This window comes from Nycticebus coucang, chromosome 5 (assembly GCF_027406575.1).
Source record: "Nycticebus coucang isolate mNycCou1 chromosome 5, mNycCou1.pri, whole genome shotgun sequence".
Classification (NCBI taxonomy): domain Eukaryota; kingdom Metazoa; phylum Chordata; class Mammalia; order Primates; family Lorisidae; genus Nycticebus; species Nycticebus coucang.
The window spans coordinates 16,203,258-16,225,674 of NC_069784.1; the positions used below are offsets into that span (position 1 = coordinate 16,203,258).

Consider the following 22,417-nt stretch of genomic DNA (forward strand, 5'->3'; position numbering starts at 1 on the left):
CACAGATATTCAAAACAGATTAATACATAGTGTATTTAAAGCTAATAATAAAGCAAAGCAATTTTATACCAAGTATTTTATTGTCTCCTCCTCCCAGTGTATATAAAACCATCGCCCTCGTGAAACAGAAAGTCATGAAAATTCAGAGAGGTAGATGTTAAGAACTGACAAAAGTAGAAGTTTCTGTGTTACAGCGTGGCACATGTGTTACAGGGATAAGCTTTTTACAGGCTTCAAAAAATTTAGCTCTCTGGAACATTCGCGGGTTGATGAGAAGTGGTTTGGGAAACCTGAAATGGGAAAGAAGATGAATTAGGGTAAAGTATCAAAGAAAGTAGTCTGAAAAGTTTGTTCATGAATAACAAGTTATCCGTGTTTTTCTATTTGTCAATTTTTAATGAATTTCTCTATATACGTTGCCTGTTTTTCTGAAAAACAGTACATGTTGTATTGCTTTTAGGGTTTTCTTTTTTTTTATTATTATTATTAAATTGCTTTTAGGGTTTTCATTCAAATGTCAGTTTATAAAGTGCTTTCAATTAAACTAAGTTTGTTTCCTTATCTATGTTTAGAAAGCAGACACATCACAGAATTTGAAGGATAAATAGGATGGGAAATGCCTATGGTACAGTAACGGTAAAATCTTAACTTTCTCTTAATTTTCACAACCACTCTAAAAGTATATCATTTCTGTTTTATAAATAAAAAGACTTAAGATTAACTTGCTAAGATTACTCCCAAAGTGTACTCTGTATCATAGTAAGGTTAACATACAACTCTTAAAAATCATGGAAAATCTGTTCATCTCTAGAAGAAATGAGCACAAGTATTTAGGCGAGCAGGTTGGCAATATCTAGTAAAGTAGTGGGTGCAACAACGTATCTGTTTACCTAGATAGTAGTGTTGTAAGTAAAAAGCTGCAACAGCCTAAATACAACTCAGTAGGGGAATGGATAAATAACCAAGGTTTATAGAGATGATGGAATAAGGATGTATACTAAAAAATAAAAACATAAACTATCTATGTTCATCTATATGGAAAGGGAGAAGTGTGAACTGTTTTATTTCCTAAAAAAAAAAAAAAATTAACAATGATATTTAATTCAGGATAGTAGATACATGGTTCATCTTTGTACCTGATCATTTTGAGATATTTCATTAACAAAAATGTTTAACAAGCATAAACGGAATCATGAAAACGTCTACTCTCACTTAAAATAGTTGCAAATAGGCTAAAATTTGTTGGGCAAGGGCTCAGCAATAAAGTGATCTCATGCTCCTTGTGGAAGACTAAGTACTAATATTATGCATGCAGGGGTTATATACTTTCAGTATTGTTAAAATTTTAGATGTTCATTCCTTGTTAATTTTACTTAAATTTGTTTTAATTATTAGAGGTAAAGTATACAGATAGATACCAAGGCCTCTCTATAGCCTCAACTTTGGAAACTTTACGACTGAAAATCTTGTTTACAAGGGTGGGGGCGCGGTGGCTCATGCCTGTAATCCTAGCATGAAGCAGAGGCAGGTGGATTGCTTGAGCTCAGGATTTCCAGACCAGCCTGACCAAGAGCGAGAACCCATCTCTACTCTACTAAAAGTAGAAAAATTAGCTGGGCATTGTGGCAGGTGCCTGTAGCTGCCTGGGAGGCTGAGGCAAGGGGATCGCCTGAGCCCAAGAGTTTGAAGTTGCTGTGAGCTATGATGCCACGCTACTCTACCAGGGTGACAGAGAGAAATTCTGTCTCAATTTACTAGGAGCCTTCTTATTAAAAAATAAAAATATTTTTGTGGTGGTCATTGTAATGTGTTTTTGTTTTTTTTTTAAGTTTCATATGAAAGCTACCTTAATTTTACAGGTGTTTTATTGTAACTAACCCTGTCTTCCTATCCAGGTTTTTTGGGTGCATACATGTTCTAATGATTAAATACTTCTGCAGTTCTTATCCTGTATTATTCCTTCTACCTTGTATTAAAAAGGAAAAATTTTAATAAAACATTTTCCTTAAAAGTAAAGAAAACACGTAATAGTGGGGATTTCTAGGTGTGCTGACCATGATATTTCTATTTTTCTTAGACTACCTGTTGCTAAATCACTTACGGTAAATTTTTTCAAATTACAAAAACTTTGTAATTTTTAAAAGCTACATTTATGAGTATGTAAAACCCCCAACATAGATTCTTTACATCCGTGCCACTCAATGTCATCAGCATTAGTATAACATGGGAAATTTTAAGAAATGCAGGTTCTAGGGCCTCACCTCAGATCTATAGAATTAGACTTTGCATTTTAGGAAAGTGATCTGTAGATACATTATGGTTTGAGAAGCAATGCTTTGGTACTTAAATATTCTCCCCTAGCCTAAAGTTCTACAAATCATAATATCCACAAAGCTATTTTCTTAAGACTGCTGAGATTAAGAGCCATTATTTTACTTTGAAATCTGGATTCTGTATCCCTGCCAAAGCTTAAAACTACTAACAGATTCTGAGGATTCTTAAAAGTATTTTATTCAAATAAATATAAACCACTTTGTAAAGTGAAGACAATTAAGAACTGAAGTTAAAAAGGAACCATTTGATTCTAAGTGAATCGAATATTGCCAGAAGCAAGGAAACAATGAACTGTAAATACGAAGATGCTAGACTTAAAAAGAATTACTTCCTCATGCACTTGATCCCAAAAGACACCTGTTACTCAAAGGCATATTGTATTTTTCTCCTGGTATTTCAAAAAAACATAAACCCTCTTAACCTATACTATTTACTGGAAACATGTACTTCCACAGACTTCCTGGACATTCTCAAGTCTACAAAGCATAATTAGAGAGGGCACAACTACTTAACAAGGTATTTTAGGAAGCAGCTTCCGGGACTGTGCAGAGTGAAAATGCTAGTAATAGGTGTGTGCCGTATACAAAGCCTTTTCTTGCCAAGCACTATTAATTTAAACTTGCTTCTCATAGATCAATGCTAGTGAGTATGTGTCCTAACTAAAGTCCTAGGAATTTATAAAAAGGTAGCATCCTGGACTAACATTTCAAATTATTCAAAGCTTGTTTTTGGTCACTTCTCTTGGACTAACATTTTTGCACACATGATATGTGATGTGGAAGGTATAAATTAATATACTGAAGCACGCTTTAATAGAGCCTGCAGGTCTTAAGTTTAATTCTCTGATATTCAATCTACAGTTAGCCACCAAGAACTCACATAGCTTATTTCCTCCATGTTTATCTTTAACAAATGAGAACAAGTAAAACCTGTTATTCCTCGCTCCAAATGCCTCTACCATGTCTGCTTATTCAACTTGCTCCTGATTCTCTCTTGCATTCCCAGCTCCCAATTCTTTTGCTGTACTGCCCTATACCAGAATTAATCCCAACTAAGTGGCAGCACTTTAAAAGTCACCCTCATAGATGATGCAGATTTTTTCAACTGTCTAAAAATCTGATAGGTATACAAAATCAAAACTGGTACTTGGGGACCCCAAAATAAACATGCCATTGGGCTTAATGCTATAAAAAGTAACACATGGTTTGTCACAGCAATGGAATTTTATAGTAATACTCCTACACCTTTATGGTTATTAAATCCTCTAACTTTCTTTATGGTAAAACAGAAACAATTAGTCTTTGGAATTGCTAAATCAGCAAGTTTCAATCCTCACTTTCCTTACCAAACAGAAAAAGACTGGAAACTTAGGAGGGTCAAAGGAAAATGCACAGGATAATCTTTCAAGTGCTGCAGAGAGCTGACTAGTTATTACTACCACGAAAGGTTTTGTAAAATTTAAGGAAACTTACCTTTGGAAGATCCACTGTACTACAAAAAAGAACAGACTTTCTGGGGTCTGAAGGGATTCGTACTTGAAGATACTCCAGTCAGGAGAGGATCATGTTGAGCGTTCTGCAGACAGAACTGTTTCAGGTCTGCGGCTGCCTGGGAAACCTACACGTAACAGGAGGAAAGTACCAGGTGATGAGAAGATTTTCTCAGATCTTTGGAAATACTGTACTAGAAATAAACACTTCTCTTGCTTCAAAACAAAGATATACTAAAAACTAACATTCATATACTGAGCTCTTAAATATTGTTTGTAAATAGGACTGGTTTATGTTTCCTCTTATTAGAAGCATCCAATGATTCAGTACAATCATATTTATTTGCAACACATAGCACAAAGCCTAGCACACGGCATTAGAGGTTAAACAAAAAGCATTAATATTCCAGAAAATGATTACTTTGTCTTGAGAGCAGTATTAACTGGAAGAATCCTACTATGAATGAACGTTGTGTGAGATAACTATTAATAGCATATTATGTAGAAAAACAAACACTAATGTATTCAGCACATTCTTCAAATTTAACAGTCTCATGCTCCCCTGAATTTGAATTAAAACAGTGAAAGGCATGCATTCATTCACTTAAAACATTTGTATATATTTTGGTAAGGTGATGTAGGAGATAAATAACTGCAAAGCCACAGATGCTCCTTTAAGTTCTGTTTTAGGTGGCATTGAACACATATGTGAACATTGTTAAATCACATTTGGGGCAAATAGTTTCTTAAAAGCAGCCTACTCAGAAAAGCTGTTTAACTTTGCTGTCAGCCTTTTAGTCACATGACTAAAGAAAGAAATGACACCAAAAGCCGTCACTGTCTACAGTTTTACAAAACAGTTGATGGTATAGTAATACCAAACAATGAATTGGATGGCTCAGATGTAGAACATGAATGACTAAAGAAGCCCTGAATGCATCCAATACCTTCAGTCCTGAATTGGGGTTTCGGGAAACAAGAAAAATAATCATTTATTTTATGCTCAGTCTTAACTATCCCCAAGGAGGGTGAGAGCAGATGTCCAGTCCAACTGGTTATGTGGCTTTTGAAAGGAAATTAAAATACTCTCTATACCAAACCCCCCTGCAGATTACTGCTGTACCCCAGACCTGAAAAAGTAATTCATTCTGAGATGAAATCTAAACCCATCCCAAATCTATTTGTGTTTGGCTTATACAACTGTCCCGGCCAACATAATGAGTTTCATAGGTTTACTAGCTGCTAAGAAAAAGAAGTACTTTTTAAATCATGGATACCAAGTACTTTTACAAATGCCTATTCCCACCTAGTCCCCTGCCCCCCAAAACAAGTGTAGCTGAAGTAGGGTAGTAGATAGTATTTTTCATAATGTTGAAGTGTTTGTTTTCATTTACATTAGCCAGCAGAAAACATGCAGTGAGGACGATGTACCTAATAATTTTCTGTCTGAAGTGTAAGTAGGGTCCAACCTAATTCCCTTTCATAACACTCCTCCCCCAACACCATTTTGTGCCAAATACACTATTAGGCACAGAATACACAACTAAGAACCCTTCTGTTACAGAGGGAAAAAGGGAAAAAGCCACAGTGCTCTGCAGTAAAAAAAGAATGATTTATTACACAGTGATGGGGTGGCTGCAATAAGAGAAAATGCCTGAGGTGACACTGAAACTGAGATTTCAATGACAAGAGATTTAGCCAAATAACTACCAGTGAGAAACAGCATTCCATTCCAGGCAACGGGGAAAGTTGTGATAAAGACTCTAAAACTGGACTCAGCTGCTAGTTCCCAAGTAAGCACTTGGGGATTGAAACCCTGCAATCTTGGCATGATTTTTAGCGCCCTTTTTCACTATCACTAGTGTCCTGACCTACCTATGGGGGGGCAGTCTGTCAAGCACTTGTGGTAATTCCCAACTCCATTCAAATGTAACAATTAAAATATAGTAAGCATCCATTCTAGTTTGAAAATACAATCAGAAGAAGACAGGCGCGCAGCCTTCAGACATATGAAAAAATGCTCATCATCTTTAATCATCGGAGAAATGCAAATCAAAACTACTTTGAGATACCATCTAACTCCAGTGAGACTAGCCTATATCACAAAATCCCAAGACCAGAGATGTTGGTGCGGATGTGGAGAAAAGGGAACACTTTTGCACTGCTGGTGGGAATGCAAATTAATACATTCCTTTTGGAAAGAGATATGGAGAACACTTAGAGATCTAAAAATAGATCTGCCATTCAATCCTGTAATCCCTCTACTGGGGGTATACCCAGAAGACCAAAAATCACATCATAACAAAGATATTTGTACCAGAATGTTTATTGCAGCCCAATTCCTAATTGCTAAGTCATGGACGAAGCCCAAGTGCCCATCGATCCACGAATGGATTAATAAATTGTGGTATATGTACACCATGGAATATTATGCAGCCTTAAAGAAAGATGGAGACTTTACCTCTTTCATGTTTACATGGATGGAGCTGGAACATATTCTTCTTAGTGAAGTATCTCAAGAATGGAAGAAAAAGTACCCAATGTACTCAGCCCTACTATGAAACTAATTTAGGGTTTTCACATGAAAGCTATAACCCAGTTACAACCTAAGAATAGGGGGAAGAGGGAGAGGGAGGGGAGGGAAGAGGGAGGTGGGTAGAGGGAAAGGGATTGGTGGGATTACACCAGCGGTGCATCTTACAAGGGTATATGTGAAACTTGGTAAACGGTCTGTGAAGCTAGTGAATGATGCCCCATGAATATATCAATGTACACAGCTATGATTTAATAAAAAAAAAAAAAAGAAAGAAAATACCATCAATAAGTACCTAGCACTGAGTCATAGATAAAATACATGCACATTAGGAAATGGAACTTAACCACATTTAGCAACATGTTAAAAAAAAAATTCATTTAAAATTCCAACGTGAGATGCCCTCCCCTCCTTGCTACATTATGCAGACATGGAGAACACCAAATCATTTGTGGTGGCTTTAATGATTCAGACCAGAAACCTACCGAAGAATTAGGTGTACAGGCAGGATCTAGTTGGGGAGCGCAGTGGCTAGGATTTTCAAAGTAAATCTATGGGAGTACTTTAGTTTGAAGACTTCACCTCATTTTCCTTGAAGACACAATTACCACTTTCTTTTTGTGTGTGTGTGGTGGGGGGGAGTGCTGGGGAGAGCTTTCTTTTTCCATTTTTCTTTCTTTCCTGGCCCACTCAATGATAAAGCACCCCTGAATAACAGTAAAATAGTTGATGATTTCAAATTTCAGAGCTAAATCTGGCCAAGAATGACCATAAGCCACTGGCATGAGGTGAGAATTGGGAGATGAGAAAAAGAATTCCCAACAGCAGTAGCGACTACAGCCTTTAAAGGACAGGAAGTGAGGGGGGCTCCCACATCAAAACCGGTAGGAATTTCCCTTCCCTCCTGAGGTGGCAAATGAGTAAGCCAGGTCCCTGCCATTTCTAGTTAAAGGAAGCTATGAGAGGCCCTCTCGCCACAAAACATTTTGGCTAGCCTGATTAGTACAAACTTAAATCATCTTGGAAACTGGCTGCTTCTAGCACAGTTCATATTTTCTCTGTTTCCTTTTTAATTATGAGAAGTGTGACACAGGTAACCTGACCTGTTCCTTCCTGGAGGAAGCCAATCTATTTAGGATTTTAAAAATCAGTAAATACTTAAAATAGCAACTGAATGTCATGATGTCCTACCAAAATGTATTTTCCCCAAAACAAATACCCCAAGACAAGGCCAGTGCTAACCAAACGCCAAAATAAATAAGATTAATAAAACAGGCCCACCCTAATCACTTTCTCGGGCAGGCCGACCAGTAGACAGCCCCAAGGTCAAATCTGAGCAAACAGCGCTGACCAGGGATGAAATGTACCCTTCGTTCGAGATTGTACCAGGCACCGATGGTAACCTCAGATTCAAGTATGTTTCTTTAATCTGTAGTTTAAGTTATTTAAATGCTTCTTTAATCCATAGTTTAAGTTATTCAAGAACTCAAGTACGTGGACGAGACATGCTGGAAGTAAAGAACCGACTACGAAAGGGCATAGGTTTGGGAAAGAAATGAAACAAAAAGACTTAAGTTTGCTAAGTCAGAAAATACCCCGTCCGGCGACGACAGAAGGGAGGTTGGCAGGCAGGGAAGGGCGCGGACCGCGCGCGGAGCAGCAGCTGTTGGCGCCGCCAGCGGGGGAGTCACCGCCGAGGGAGGGAGGGAGGGCGGCCGACCGGAATGCGGGCCGCCTTGGAGTCCTGGGGCGGAAGGGCGAACTAATCGGCCCCCCAAACCACAGTGCCGGCCGCGCAGCGTCCTCTCCAGGCGTGGCAGGTCCCGATCGTCGCGCCGAACGCCCGTGTCCACCGGGGGAAGCGAGGGCCGCCGCGCGTCCCACCCGCCGCAGCCAGCGCGGCCGCCGGATCCCACCCGCTGCGACCGCCCTGCCCTCCCCCAGGCCGCCCGCCCCCGCTCACTTTAACGCGGTTGAGCCCGGCTTCCAGCCTGAGCTGCTGAACCACTTTCTTCATTGCGGCGACGCTGGAGGAACCAGACATGGCGCACGCGAGAGCCAGGCGGGACGGCGGGGCGGTGGGCAGCGGGGCTGAGTGCCAGACGGCTGGGCGGCGCGCGGGGGGCGGGTCTCCGAACTTTGTCTCTTAAGTTTCCGGTTCTGGGCCCCGCGCCGCCACTCCCGGCGCGCATGCGCGCCCTGCCCGGCCCGGGGCTCCGGCGGCTCTCCCGGGAGGGGGCGCGAGCGGGGAAGGAGAGGGAGAGGAGTGGAAGGGCGGAGCGGCCGGTGGGCGCGGCGGCTGCGGGAGGCCAGAGCCGCCCTGCGCCCTCCTTCTCCTGCACGCTCGGGAGAGGTAAGGAAAGATCTAGACGTTAGCCGCCACGACCCGAGAGGGGGCTCGGAAGAGAACCCGTGAGGGAAGTCACATGCTTGAGGGGGGTTCTGAAGGGCCTGGTGGCGGGGTGACCAGGAGGTCCCGGTTTTCCTCGCGGAGTCTGCGGCAGTGGTTGAGCAAGGGGAAGGGGCGAGCCCAGCCCCGGCGTGGAGCTAGTTGTGCCCGGCTGAGTCACCGCACCCCACGCACAAGCGAGTCTCCACCGGACCCGAGTTGGTCCGACCGCACCTTCGGGCCGCTGTCCCGGCCGGACCCCGAGGCGGGCAGGGGCCGCGGGGTGGCGGTAACCGACGGTGGGCCGGGCGCAGGCGCCGACTGGCTGGGCAGGATCTTGTCCAAGTGGACCTCTGTCGCCTCCCCCCTGCGGTCGGTTTTCCGGGAAAGGCTGTGAAGAAGCAAAGCAGCTGGCTGAAGATACACCTGTCCCCTCTGTTACCCATTTTCTTTAGAGAATGAACGCTTATTGTGCTTTTTAAAATAAAGCTTTGTGTTGCAGAAAAGTTTGCTCTTTTGTGTTTCAGTGTAATTTTTTACCTCCTGCTTGAAATTGATCTCCGGCGAGACAGTAGATTCTAATTCTAACCAAGCAAGACAAGCTCAGACTGTGCGTGTCACCCATGGGAATGTGTGTTATGTCACAGCACTTAACGTAAATGTTTCCTGTTTATTTGGGGGTAGCCTGTCTCCAAATACACTGATAGTTATGTAAACATAGATGATTTACTCATTAGTGTATTTAAACTGTTTTACATTGTGAGAAAATCATGTAGAATTGGCTCTGGGTCAAAAAGTCCTAACTTTACAGTTTATATCAGTTCACAAAAATGTACTGTGTAAGTTTAGCATTTGCTGAATGTATACAATAGATGTAATGACTGGAGTTAGAAACCAGGTTTGAATTCTGGCTGTTACCTGGGGCAAACCACTTGAAGGTCACTAAGCCTTTGTTTCCTCATTTCCAAATGAAATAATAAAGCACACTTCCCAGAGTTGTTTTTTGAGAATGATATAAAAATGATATATGTAAAAAATATGAAAGAAATTTCGCTAAATACTGCTTTGCTCTTTTCCCCAGCAGTATTTTAAATTATTTCACCTTTGGTGCCTTCTTGAAATATAGTGCTAAAATCTCATTCATACTCTACAGATCTGTTAGATTAAACATAAGTATCTTTACTCGGAGAATGTTCTATTTAACTTAACGGTAGTTGTAAAATGTACCCTTAAGCCGTAAGGTCAGAATTGTGGAGGGATTTCAGGGAATGTGTGGTCCAATCCTTTCTCTTTTTTCTTTTTAATGAAATGAGCAGGAACAATCCTTTCTTCTGTGAGAAAGAATGTTGAGAAATAAGCAAAACCCATATTGTGTTTTAGGCCTAAACAGTCTCAGAAAAAAAAATTTTTTTTTTTATTAACCACTGCTTTGGGAACCCCAAACTAGATTGCTATCTCAAATGCCAGGTACTGTTTTTTTGTAGTGTGTTTAATTAAAGATTCTTTTTAGGATAGGAAAGAAGGAAGGAAAAAAAAACATTTGCGTTCACTTTAAGTTCAGTTGCATCTGAAATGATTAGCAGTAAATATAATTTATGAACTGTCAGTATCTCCTGAACAAAAACTTTATTTCAGAGATGTTCTTCAACCTCCCACAATGATGTAAAACATTGTAAAGACCTTACCAATCATATCTGTATAATATGTAGGTGTGTATGGTAGATGTTAACATTTTAATGTTTAAAACCTGTTAATAAAAACAGTTGGGCACCAAGAGGAGCTTTATAACAATAAATAGCAAGAAAACACAACCAAGAAAGTGGTCGTTTTATGTCAGCAGAACATTGTTATTTTAAGTTTACCTGGAATCTTTACCTTATTCAATTGAGTAGTACCCTAAGTACTTCACTAAGTTTGTTATTTCACTAAAGACTTATAAATTCAGTATTTGAGTTAGTAAAATACTTTAAGATTCATGTGCCTTTATAGTTTAACTAAAAGCTGAGTCTCCTTAAAGAGACTTTACAATTCTGACCCCTTTCTCATGAGCTTATGGTATTGTTTCAATAGTAGTTGGAAAGAATGGGTCAGTTGACTATGGTTATATAGCTAGTTTGTGGTAGAAAAGACTAGAACTTAGACCTGATTTTTATCCCGTTATAGGTCGGTAATGTATTTCTTTCCATGGAACTGCTCATGTATAGGAGTAGTTTTCATAATTGAATATGGAACTGTATAGAAATTTGGCTACAAGGAACAGCAAAAGAATTTAATTAAGATAGCTAGTAATAGGATCATAAGACTTCATTGTATTTTTAGCTCAGCCTCTATAGATGTTACGAGCCATTTGGGGTGAATGAGTTAGGATTAAAAAGCCCTTATTTTTAAAGTTTATATATTTTTTCTATTCCTTTACTGTTATAACTTTCATACCAGTAATTGTAGTTCTGGCCCAGAAAGATGATACAGATTATTTTATTTCTATTGTCCCTTTTGAAAGGCCTCCCCAAAGGTATATGGAGAAGTGAAAGTGCCGTCTTTGTGTTCAAAAACTCTGCCTTCCTTCACTGAGAGACAGAGACCTAGGGGGAAATGTATTTCTCTCTGCTTAAGATGTATTTATTCTACCAAAGTGTGTTAATAGCAACATGTTGATTGTTGCATACAATTAGGAAGCGAGGCAAGATTTTTGTTTTCTGTGTTCAACTTCAAATATATTTGAACCTGAATCATTTTCAGTTATGAACATTTTCTATTTTTGGATTGTAAACTTTGAGAGACTCTAAGCATTCAAATAACATTTACAAAGAGAAACAATTGTAAAATACATTTTAAATCAGGTTTTATGCTGGGCAAGAAGATACCTCTATCCCTTTAGAAACCTCACAAAGAATTTTTATAGTTGGGTGAACAGAAATTTGTTTGTTTCTTTTTTTAGAGACAGTCTCACTATGTCACCCTTGGTAGAGTACTGTAGTGTCACAGCTCACAGCAACCTCCAGTTCTTGGGCTTAGTGATTCTCTTACCTCAGCCTCCTGAGTTGCTGGGACTACAGGTGCCCACCACAATGCCTGGCTATTTTTTTGGTGCAGTTTGGCCTTGACAGGATGGGTTCGAATCCGCCACCCTCAGTATATGGGGCCAGTGCCCTACTCACTGAGCCACAGGTGCTGCCCCCAGAAATTTGTTTAAAATATTCTGTTGCTATTTTATGGTTATGAAAACTAAAGGACCATGAATAGATATATGAAAACATTCTATAATTTTCCAATGTAAATTCTAATTCTGTGTCATTTTGTTACTCTCTAAGAGGCCCTCACCCTGAAATACCCCTTTATATTCTAAAAAACAAAACTCACATCAAGACAAGTATGCCATTTTTGTCTTCACTAGAGCCTGTATGGAAGACAAACTTCATTCCTTAATTGGTCTTACAAGTCTAAAGGCTATAAATACTTAAAGGCTCTGGAGTGCTCTCAGGCACTTTAATCTGTTTGCCTAAAACAGGTAACCCTTTATTATAAATGGATTATAATTTCATTTACAGGTTAACCATGAACTAGATAGAGCACAACTCTCAGGACATATATGTAACCTGAATTTATTATGATCAGATAGATGTCATGCTTTGATGATTTAACAATCCGGAATTAGTCAAGAAGACACCCATCACCTGGCATGAGATTGGCTATATTCTGATTTTTTCCAGAGTAAAAGTTTCCTTGTAGGTGGGGGAAAGGAAGAGCAGAGAGAGGGAAGAAGGGAGGAGGGTGGGGTCTTGGTTTGTGACACACACACCTTTGGGGGGCAAGACACAATTGTAAGAGGGACTTTACCTAACAAATGCAATCAGTGTAACCTCTTAATACCCTCAATGAATCCCCCAAAATAAAAAAAAAAGTTTCCTTGTAACTTTTACATTCCTTGAGCAACCAAGGCATCATATAATTTTAGAGCTGCAAAGCATCTTCAAGTCACTTACTTTAAGGATACCTACCTAACCTGCATAGTAGGCCAGTTTACCTTAGGAAAACGGTACAGACTTAGACCAGTGAACAGTCCTATAGATTATACAGGACTAGAAACCTATTTTTCTGGCTTCCAGTCCATCTAATTACTTTGTGTGAAATTCTACTCTATTGGTATATTTAAACCATAGCCCATGTCAGTTTTCTATTTTTAATATTTATTTCCGATTTTCTAAAGTCCATTGAGCATCATCTTGTATGCCATATCATCAAATTGGACAGGAAATAAAAATTACCAGGATCCTTGTTCCTAGATGCTGAACAGAGTGTTAGAAATTCCTAAGCTTGATTTTTCAGCTCTGCTGTTAACTCCCCAAATCATTTTGGAAAAGTGCAGAAAAAGCATGATAGCTAACTCTCTTTAATGTAGAGACTAGATCAAAGAAGGGAAATAAATCACCAACTGACTTTCTCAAATCCACAATCGACTATGATAATTCATTTCTGTACACTTTCCTACTGAGGCCAGATGTGACCCTGGGATCTTTTTCAGTAACTCACTTATAGACAGACAGCACCAGTTGATGAGAATTAGTAACTAAGATAAAGTTGACTTCCACTCCTGGCAGGAGGCTTATAAAGCAGAATTATGCAATTAATTAGACTGAACCTTAGAGTCACTTATCTTTGGTCCTTGAACTATTAGTCTGCTTTTGTTTGAATTTGTTGCAACTATTTTGTTCATTAGCTAGTTAGTATTGGATAAAGAATTTGAAAATCCCAAGTATTACATGTTAGGATTTAGTATATAAAACGTGATTCAGTTAGGATCAACTACAAATTCTAAGCATGCCTAAAGTTTTAAGTAGCCTTTTTGGTGTCTCTAACGAAGACTTGCTCACATTACCTCAAGCAACGGGCAGATAAACATAAAGATGGTAGAGTGTAGTGGAGGCAGATAGCCTGTGGAAATCCAAAAACAGAAGCTGTGGCACTGGTAAGGCATACTGGAAATATACCCAAGATTAGGGACGTCGGTAGCAAGAGTTTATGACTTCTCTCCAGTACTCAGCTATAATCATGAATCAGCTACGTAGCTTCTTAGTTCTCCCGCTGACTATACTACCAATTTACTTAATCATTTTCTTGGAGGGTTTTTATTTTTCTACCTCTGTTTACAAGTAAGTATAGCTTTTTCATAACATGAGTTTGCCTAATGTCTATGATACTCTATGACTTCTCTTTCTATATTCTTTTTGCTTCAATGTCTGCTGATACTTTTACCTGGAATTCTCATCCCAACTCTAATTTCCAAGAACTTTTCTTTTTACATTAGGCCATTTCATTGGTTCTGGGCCAGCCCAGGATTTGGTGTCCAACCTTGATCCAGTTGGAAAAGACAAAGGGAGTTCTTATAATCCACAACATCACTTTTTCACTGTTGCTTTATTTATTTATTCATTATTAATTAATTTATTTTTTGAGACAGAACCCTCAGTAGAGTGCGTGGCATCACAGCTCACAGCAACCTCAAACTCTTGGGCTTAAGCAATTCTCTTGCCTCAGCCTCCCAAGTAGCTGGGACTACAGGTGCCTGCCACAACGCCCGGCTCAGGGTCTCACTCTTGCTCAGGCTGATCTCGAACCTGTGAGCTCAGGCAGTTCACCCGCCTCAGACTCCCAGAGTGTTAGGATTACAGGCATGAGCCACCATGCCCAGCCTTCAGTGTTACTTTAGAAGGAGTAACACAGGTTGGGTATCCTTTATCTGAAATGCTTAACAACAGAAATGTTTCAGATTTCAAATTTTTTTTTGAATTTCAGAATATTTGCATTATATACTTACCAGATGAGGATCCCTAACCCCAAATCCAAAGCGTTCTAATAAGCATTTCCTTTAAGAATCATGCCAGGGTTCATGAAATTACAGATTTTGGAACATTTCATATTCAGGGTTTTTGGATTAGAGATACTCAACCTGTGTCGTAGGGCAGTTTACCTTAGGACAACAGTAAAGGTCTTGATTGACCTGTCTTGACTTTGCTTAAAAAGTTTATTCTGGGTCTGGGGCATCAGTTTCACACCTGTAATCCTAGCACTTTGAGAGGCCAAATGGAGAAGATTGCTTGAGGCCAGAAGTTCAAGACCCCACCTATACAAAAAATAGAAAATATTAACCAGGCATGGTGGCATCCCTCTAGTCCCAGCTAATTGTATGGCTGAAGCAGGAAGATTACCTGAGCCCAGGAGTTTGAGGTTGCAGTGAGATGATGCCACTGCATTCTAGCCTGGACAGCAAAGGGAGACCTTAATCTAAAAAAAAAAAAAGGAAAGAAGGAAGAGTGGGAGGGATGAATTCCAAATTGAAATATCAAATGTAATGTATCTATAGAAATTAAACATCTGGCCTCCTAATTTGCATTCCAGTTCATTAATGATTATGTGCTGCAATTATTTAGATTATTACCACTAATTCTTATCTAATAAGAAAGATAAGAAAGTGACCATATATGTGTCCAAGTCATATATTTCATTTAACTAATATTAGTGTATTGTCAGAAAGAGCCTTTGGCTAGATACAGAAATGGAACTATCTAAATGTTTCCTTAAAGTATTAATTTATTTAAAATAATGTTTGACATGGTCAAAATGATAAATCACATTTTAAGTTTTATTTATTGTGAGATTCTTAGCTTTCTGGACTATAAAAAAATGTAATAAATTTACATAGAAAGTAATAATGTGAAACTAATTTGACTTAGAAGACATCCCAGGAAATAATTTTTCAACTTTGATACCATTAAAATAATTCATGGTACCTGATAGGATTTCATAGAGCTATATAAGCAGTACCAGATCAGAGATCTGGTATTGCTGGGCTTAAATTTTTTCTTGCTACGTGTATAAGCCAAGGTGGAACAATGTGTTGGAATGTACAAAAATGGGAGGCCAGGCAGGTGGATTGTCTGAGCTCACAGGTTCAAGACCAGCCTGAGCAAGTGTGAGACCCAGTCTCTAAAAAACAGCTGGGTGTTGTGGCAGATGCCTGTAGTCCCAGCTACTGGGGAGGCTGAGAGGAGAGAAATTGCTTGGGCCCAAGAGTTTGAGGTTGCTGTGAGCTGTGACGCCACTGCACTCTACCGAGGGCAACAAAGTGAGACCCTGTCTCAAAAAAAATGTAGAAAAGCTTTGGAAAGATTCTGAATTGTTAAGGACTGTCCTACTTTGATAATTCTTTTTTAAAGTAATAATTCAACCTTATTTTTCGATTTTTATTATATATTCATATGTCTTTAATTCTATCATTCACTCTTACGGCATGAACTGCCATAAATCCTTGAAGAAAAATGCAAGAAATAATGCACAGAAGCCTGATACTACGTGTATTTAAAGGCTGGTATTGTCATCTGGAATGATTGTTCACACTGATTACTATTATTATTATTTTTTCGAGACAGAGTTAAGCTGTGTGCCTGGGTAGAGTGCTGTGGCGTTATAGCTCACAGCAACTTCCAACTGTTGGGCTCAAGCGATACTCTTGCCTCAGTTTTTCTATTTTCAGTAGAGACAGGATCTCACTTTTGCTCAGGTTGGTCTCGAACATGTGAGCTCAAGCAATCCACCCACCTTGGCCTCCCAGAGTGCTAGGATTACAGGCGCGAGCCACCTTACCCAGCTGTTCACAATTATTACTGAAGTGTGCAGGCCCAGGAGGAAATACATTGTTGTAAAACAGTGTTCATCATTCCACAGTCATTTGTATAAATTTGGTCTTTTCACTTCCAAAAGTGTATTTCTGCTTTATGTAAAATACCAAATCGTTAACCTTAATTTTTGAACAAGAAACAAGTTGTTGTTTAGAATAGTAAAATACACCTCGTAAGAATTATACCATTTTAATGAAATTTATCGGTTTACTTAGTTGTAGAGGAAATATACTCTTTCATTGCAATTACTAGCCTCCCAGCCCTATTTACTGGTAATATGTCTTTCTGAGTTAGAATAACACATAGATTATATACATTGCTAAGTATTCGTTTTGACTCTATTTTAAAGCTTTTGCTTTTCTTCTCATTTTTTGAACCAGAAATGAGTGGGATGATATTAAGCCAGAAATATATTGTAACTTTTATTTAATACTACTTAAATGAAGAAAGATTTTTAAAAAACTAAAGTTCCAACTGATAATTATCCTATTCAGACATTAGTGAATATGTCGCTCAATCCAAGTCGACCTTCCTCTTCAGAGGTAAGAAAATCTTTTTATACTAGAGTACAAGAAAAACTTGCTTATCATTGTTTTTGAGAAATTCTTATAAAGCAAAAATATTATATAAAGTAATAGATATTGACTGCACCACGATCCCAACAGCAGGTATCCCATTATCTGATTAGACTTCTTGTGTCTCTAGCTGACTTTCTCTGATACTCAGATTGCATTGAGTCATCCCAATGCATGGTGCCTTGAAAATCTTAATAGCTTCGGTTCCACAGGAAGCCTTTATAACTCCCTTGTGTGTATTTTTGACTCCTTGCCACTCTCTTTCTGATCTTGCTCCTTGGCAAAACAATAACCATGGTTAATCCTTTTCCCCACCTATTCTACCTCTGACTAGTTTGGACATGGCTGTAGAAAAATGTGCCAGCATAAGGACTATTTCACTTTACTTTCATGACCGTGAGTCTTAAGTGGAATCTTTTGCAGGTAGTAAATCTTACTATCTGCCACTCTTTTATTCAATTTTCCACATTTCTAGACAAGTATTTCATACCACCTCACACTTCCAATACCTTCTTCCCATTTTCAGTTAAACCAACTCCAATCAGGCTTTTCCCTCCACTATATATACTTTAAAATTTTTTCAGTATTTTTGCAACTACTTTGTTGTTCTGGAAAAAATTAACTGTTAAAATACATTTTTTATTTTTATTTTTTGGAAGGCAGCTATGCTCACCACTATACCATCAACATACTTATTGTTCAAGAAATATTTTCCACCTATAAAATATTAATATATTTGTAAATAAGGTCATATTTACTTCACTTAAGGTTTTGCAAATATTTATTAGTATGCTAGGGAATAATTTTTTAAATACTGTGATGTTCAAAATGCAGCATATAGCAAACTTCACTATCAGATGTACACAAACGTCTTAAATTGTTAGTTAATATTTCATCATCATAAGTATAGAAGTCATCTCTAGGTTTTAAAAAACAAACAAAACCTTCAGTTTAAGAACCGTTTTTATCTCCCGTAAAAATTAATAATAGTAGATCATATTCAAACTTTTAAAGGTTTCTCAGATATTTAATATTGCGGTTTGAGCATAATCATTTAAATGTTTTGACTTTTATTTTTTATTATTTTGTTTATTTATTCATTTATTTATTTTTGAGACAGAGCCTCAAGCTGTCACCCTCAGTATAGTGCTGTAGTATCACAGCTCACAGCAACCTCCAACTCCTGGGCTTAAGCGATTCTCCTGCCTCCGCTTCCCAAGTAGCTGGGACCACAGGTGCCCACCACAACGCCTGTCTATTTTTTGGTTGCAGTTGTCATTGTTGTTTGGCAGGCCCAGGCTGGATTCGAACCCGCCAGCTCTGCTGTATGTGGCTGGCACCTTAGCCGCTTGAGCCACAGGCGCCGAGCCATGTTTTGACTTTTAATATGCAGTGAATATCACAACTTCATTAGATTAAAAGATAGGACTATATTTGCTATAATTGTTCTGTTTCTGTTGTAGTAATCTAAAGATTCCTCTAAAAAGAATCTTATAATCAAGGATATAACAAAACGTTAAAAGTAAAATAAACAGTTTTACATAAGCACAGACAAGCTTACAGATATGCCCAGTGTAAGAACAAGCATTTGTTTTCCCATCACTGGTTAGGAATAGGTTCTTCTTAGAAATCTGGGGAATGTACATGTTCTCCAGACCACAGTATTGACTCTTTTGCGGGAGAGCTAGCAATCATCAGAACGGAGTAAAGAGACAATATACAAAGGATAAAGATTCTACAGGGTCACCCCAATGAAACTGAGCAGGTGGGGAGGAGAATGGGGTGAAGGTTGTTGATAAGAAAACTGGTCTTGGTGCTCCCGTATTCTTATTGTGGGCCACAGAAGGCACAGAAGGAACATCTTCCATCAGTGTTGGGATAATCTAGGAGCTAAATCTATATCTATAACTTTGTTTCCAATGTCAAATATGCCAATTTGAGAATAAATTCTTGGTTCTTCGTTTTGTTTTTTGTTTGCTCAGAGGGATGCATGCATTCTGTATCTATTTTAATTGTGTTTATGAAAATTCTATAGGATATCAACTGTTTTTTTTTTTTTGTCGCCTAAATAATATTTTAACTGCTGTTCTTGTCAATTTATTCAGTTGGTGGAGCTTCATGTTTTTTATGTCCCTGAAGGATCCTGGAACTATAAATTAAATACCATTTCTATAGAAGTTGTTAACAAATTCATTTCAGCTGGATTTATAAGGCAAGTATTTTGTGGTCATGTAACAACATGCCTGAAAAAGAACTCCCCTCCCGCCCCCGCTTTTTTTTTCCTGCAGAGAAAAATGCTTTCTGGAAATTTAAAAATTCTAAGTGAAAAATATCTTGTCCATGTGATAGATCCATTTCCTAACTTAATGAATACTATCAATAAATAGTGCTATGTGGCAATTAAATCAAACAGTGCTGTGGGAACAGACCACTGGGCCATAATACTGCCATCCCAAAAATTGTACAACCCGTATATTATGGTTATACACAAAGAAAACTGAAAGAGAAGTGATCTGAAATTAAAAACCTGTTGAAGAGCTGTGAATAATAGTTAAACCGATGTATCTGCAATGGCCCTTTCTCTAAACAGTTTAAAAATATAGACAAAGAACGTATGTATATATGTATTATGTGTACTTATCTATATGCATATGCATAAAAACACAGGAACACACATGACTACATGCGTGCTTTGTCATTTCCTTTAGGTCTTGACTTAAGTATCACTTTCTATCACTGTATTTTAAATCACAGCTACAGTCCCTTTCTCCCTTCCCTGTTTTATTTTTCTCTGTAGTACTTAGCAGTGTCCTATGAACTATATGTTTTACTTATTTACTTTGTTAATTTTTCACTCCTACCACTAGATTATAAAGTCTATGAGGACAAAGTTTTCGTTTGTTTTGTTAATTGCCATATTATCATCCTTGGAACAATGTTTGATACAAAGGAGGTTTAGTAAAACTTGCTGACTTAATGAATGAATTATATTTCTGTATATCTAATATTTCTCATAAGATCCTAGAAAAACAAAAACTCAGAACAATAGCATAAATGATGGCTTTAAATTATAGACATTGAGGAATGAGGTATGTCTAATAAGTAAAGATGTGGAATCCAACAACATTTATTGTTTGAAAAAATTTTAAGCACTAGCTACGCTTTCCAAACTTCCAAAATAAATATCTAAATGCCTAAATTATTCTTTAATATATGTCTAAAAGTATGTAAATTTCATAACAAGTTTTAACAAAATTTGAAGCTAATTAGCAAAGTGGACAATTATTTTCCTTTTCGTTACAAAAAGAACATTTATAAACAGTGTTCCTATACATAATTTTAAAAGGCAGACTCGTTTTTCTTTTTTGAGACAGTCTCACTCTGTTGCCCATGGCTGAGCCATGGTATTAGCCTAGCTCAAAGCAACCTCAAACTCCTGGGTTCAAGCAATCCTTCTGGCTCAGCCTCCTAAGTAGCTAGAACTACAGATACATGCCACAACGCTCGGCTAAATTTTTGATTTTTAGTAGAGGCGTCTTACTCTTGCCCAGGCTGGTCTCAAACTCCTGATCTGAAGTAATCCTCCTATCTCGGCCTCCCCCTAGAGTCCTAGGATTACAGATATAAGCCACCATACTCAGCTAAAAGGCAGACTTTTAAACATTTATTTTAAAAGATATTTAAGAAAGACTTACAAAGGGCCAAGCAATGTAGAAGCGTATTAGGCTATATCGGACATATTAAACCAATAATTACGTTTGAGTTAACTAAAGTTACTGAATCATTAGTAGATTGAAAATGTATTTAGTTTTGCATTATAAAGCAATTTCATGATATTTCAGGGTATCTCCTCACCTTACTTTACAAGCCTTGAGGGAACGTCTGGGTGAGTTCCTTGGTGAAGATGCTGTTGCAGAAAAATTTTTATTTCTGAAATGCATCGGAAATAATTTAGCTGTGGTAAGTTTTTTTTTTTCACTTTTTTTCTGATTAAGAAAACCCATTCCTTATGAAATCATGTTTCTTAAGTGTTTATTAACTCAAGTTTCTTAAAATACTATGAGATATTTAATCTCAATCATAATGAAATGGGAATATCAATAAAAACACAGATCAAAAAGGAAGGAGCTCATGGGCACATTTTCAGCAATAAAAGGATGGGAATTTTTTGGATGTCAATTTTCTTAAGAAGAAAAGGAAGACATTTAAAATGTGATTATAAAAGTAATATATTTTTTAAATCTAAATGACAGTTTTTAAAAGCACTTTAAATAAGTACTTGTGTTCTGGAGAAAAATGGGGCTCTTATTGCTTGGGCCACAACTAGCCTCATTTAATGTGAAAATGATAATTTGGCTCCAACTTCTTTCTTTTTTTGGTGTCAGCTTTGATGCGTGTCATGATAGTCTAAGTGGAGAGAATTCCTAGCTGAAATTCCCAATCTAACAAGCCATCAGATCTCAGATGTTTCTCATATCTGTATAAGGTTTATTTCTTTTATCAAGATTTTGTATATTTAAACTCTTTAAAATGCAGTATATTCTTATAGCATTCTAGTTAGGATATTGTTATTATGTATCAATTTATGTGATTATTGTTTAATATCTGTTTTAATTCCTTGTGGGTAGGAACTTTAATTCACCATCATATAATATTTATAACTGGTGCCTGATGGTGCTTTACACTTAGAGGTGTTTATTTTATTTTATTTTATTTTTGAGACAGTCTCACTTTGTTGCCCTTGGTAGAGTGCTGTGCCATCATAGCTCACAGCAACCTCAAACTCTTGCCTCAGCCTCCAAGTAGCTGGCACCACAGTCACTCGCCACAACACCCGGCTATTTTATTATTGTTGTTGTTATTGTTGTCATTGTTGTTTAGCAGGCCCTGGCCAGTTCGAACCCAGCAGCCCCAGTGCACATGGCTGGTGCACTAAACACTGAGCTACTGGTGCCTGCCAAGCCCACTTAGGGGTGTTTAAATGTTTATCGAGCAAATTAAATAATGAATGATAATGGAAGAAATAAGAATATTCCCTCAAAGTATTACCATAATTTACTATGTGGGAATCTTGGGATCAATAGCTAAATGTGAAGAAGTGTTTGTTATTAGGATTTACTGATCATTAAGTTAATTTTCCTCAAGTAGGGAAGAAAATAAATAACTCTCATGTAGATTTATAAAATATCAATCACTGAATCTCAGATTGGCAGGGACCTTCTAATATTTTACTATTTTCAACAAATATTTATTGATGTTTTTCTATATATATAACTAGAAAAAAGAATTGGATATGGATCCTGTTCTTAAAAGTGTTCAGTGTAGTGGTGAAGATAAAATATGTAAAATAAATAAATAAAATATTATATTTTGTATATTCAGATGAAAAAGCGATTAGTTCCAGCAAGGGAAGAAGGGCGG

At 37.9% G+C, this 22,417-nt stretch overlaps 2 protein-coding genes across 4 annotated transcripts in view; one reads left to right on the forward strand and one right to left on the reverse strand.

Moving 5' to 3' along the window:
* Positions 1–54: 54 nt before the first annotated feature.
* GNG5 (G protein subunit gamma 5) lies at positions 55–8,450 on the reverse strand. Its single transcript, XM_053592737.1, has 3 exons — positions 8,320–8,450; positions 3,807–3,951; positions 55–290 (listed from the first exon to the last, which is right to left on the reverse strand). The coding sequence occupies exons 1-2, from the start codon at positions 8,398–8,400 to the stop codon at positions 3,826–3,828; spliced, it is 207 nt and encodes a 68-aa protein (XP_053448712.1). The 5' UTR covers positions 8,401–8,450; the 3' UTR covers positions 55–290; positions 3,807–3,825.
* Positions 3,963–22,417, forward strand: part of SPATA1 (spermatogenesis associated 1) — a 54,408-nt gene continuing 35,953 nt past the window's right edge. Inside the window, exons 1-4 of one of the 3 annotated variants that reach the window (XM_053592720.1) lie at positions 3,963–7,770; positions 16,802–16,963; positions 19,102–19,208; positions 20,839–20,956. In XM_053592720.1, coding sequence (XP_053448695.1) covers positions 16,928–16,963; positions 19,102–19,208; positions 20,839–20,956 — 261 coding nt within the window. In that variant the 5' untranslated portion in view covers positions 3,963–7,770; positions 16,802–16,927. Of the gene's footprint in view, positions 7,771–8,604; positions 8,710–16,801; positions 16,964–19,101; positions 19,209–20,838; positions 20,957–22,417 lie in introns of those variants that run through there. The other 2 variants (XM_053592718.1, XM_053592721.1) reach the window with 2 other exon arrangements.

Coding starts and splice junctions, on each gene's coding strand:
- GNG5 (XM_053592737.1), bottom strand. CDS start 8,400: ATGTCTGGTTCCTCCAGCGTCGCCGCAATGAAGAAAGTGGTTCAGCAG. Junction 3,952..8,319: donor CCGGGCTCAACCGCGTTAAA/GTGAGCGGGGGC, acceptor TGTTACGTGTAG/GTTTCCCAGGCAGCCGCAGA.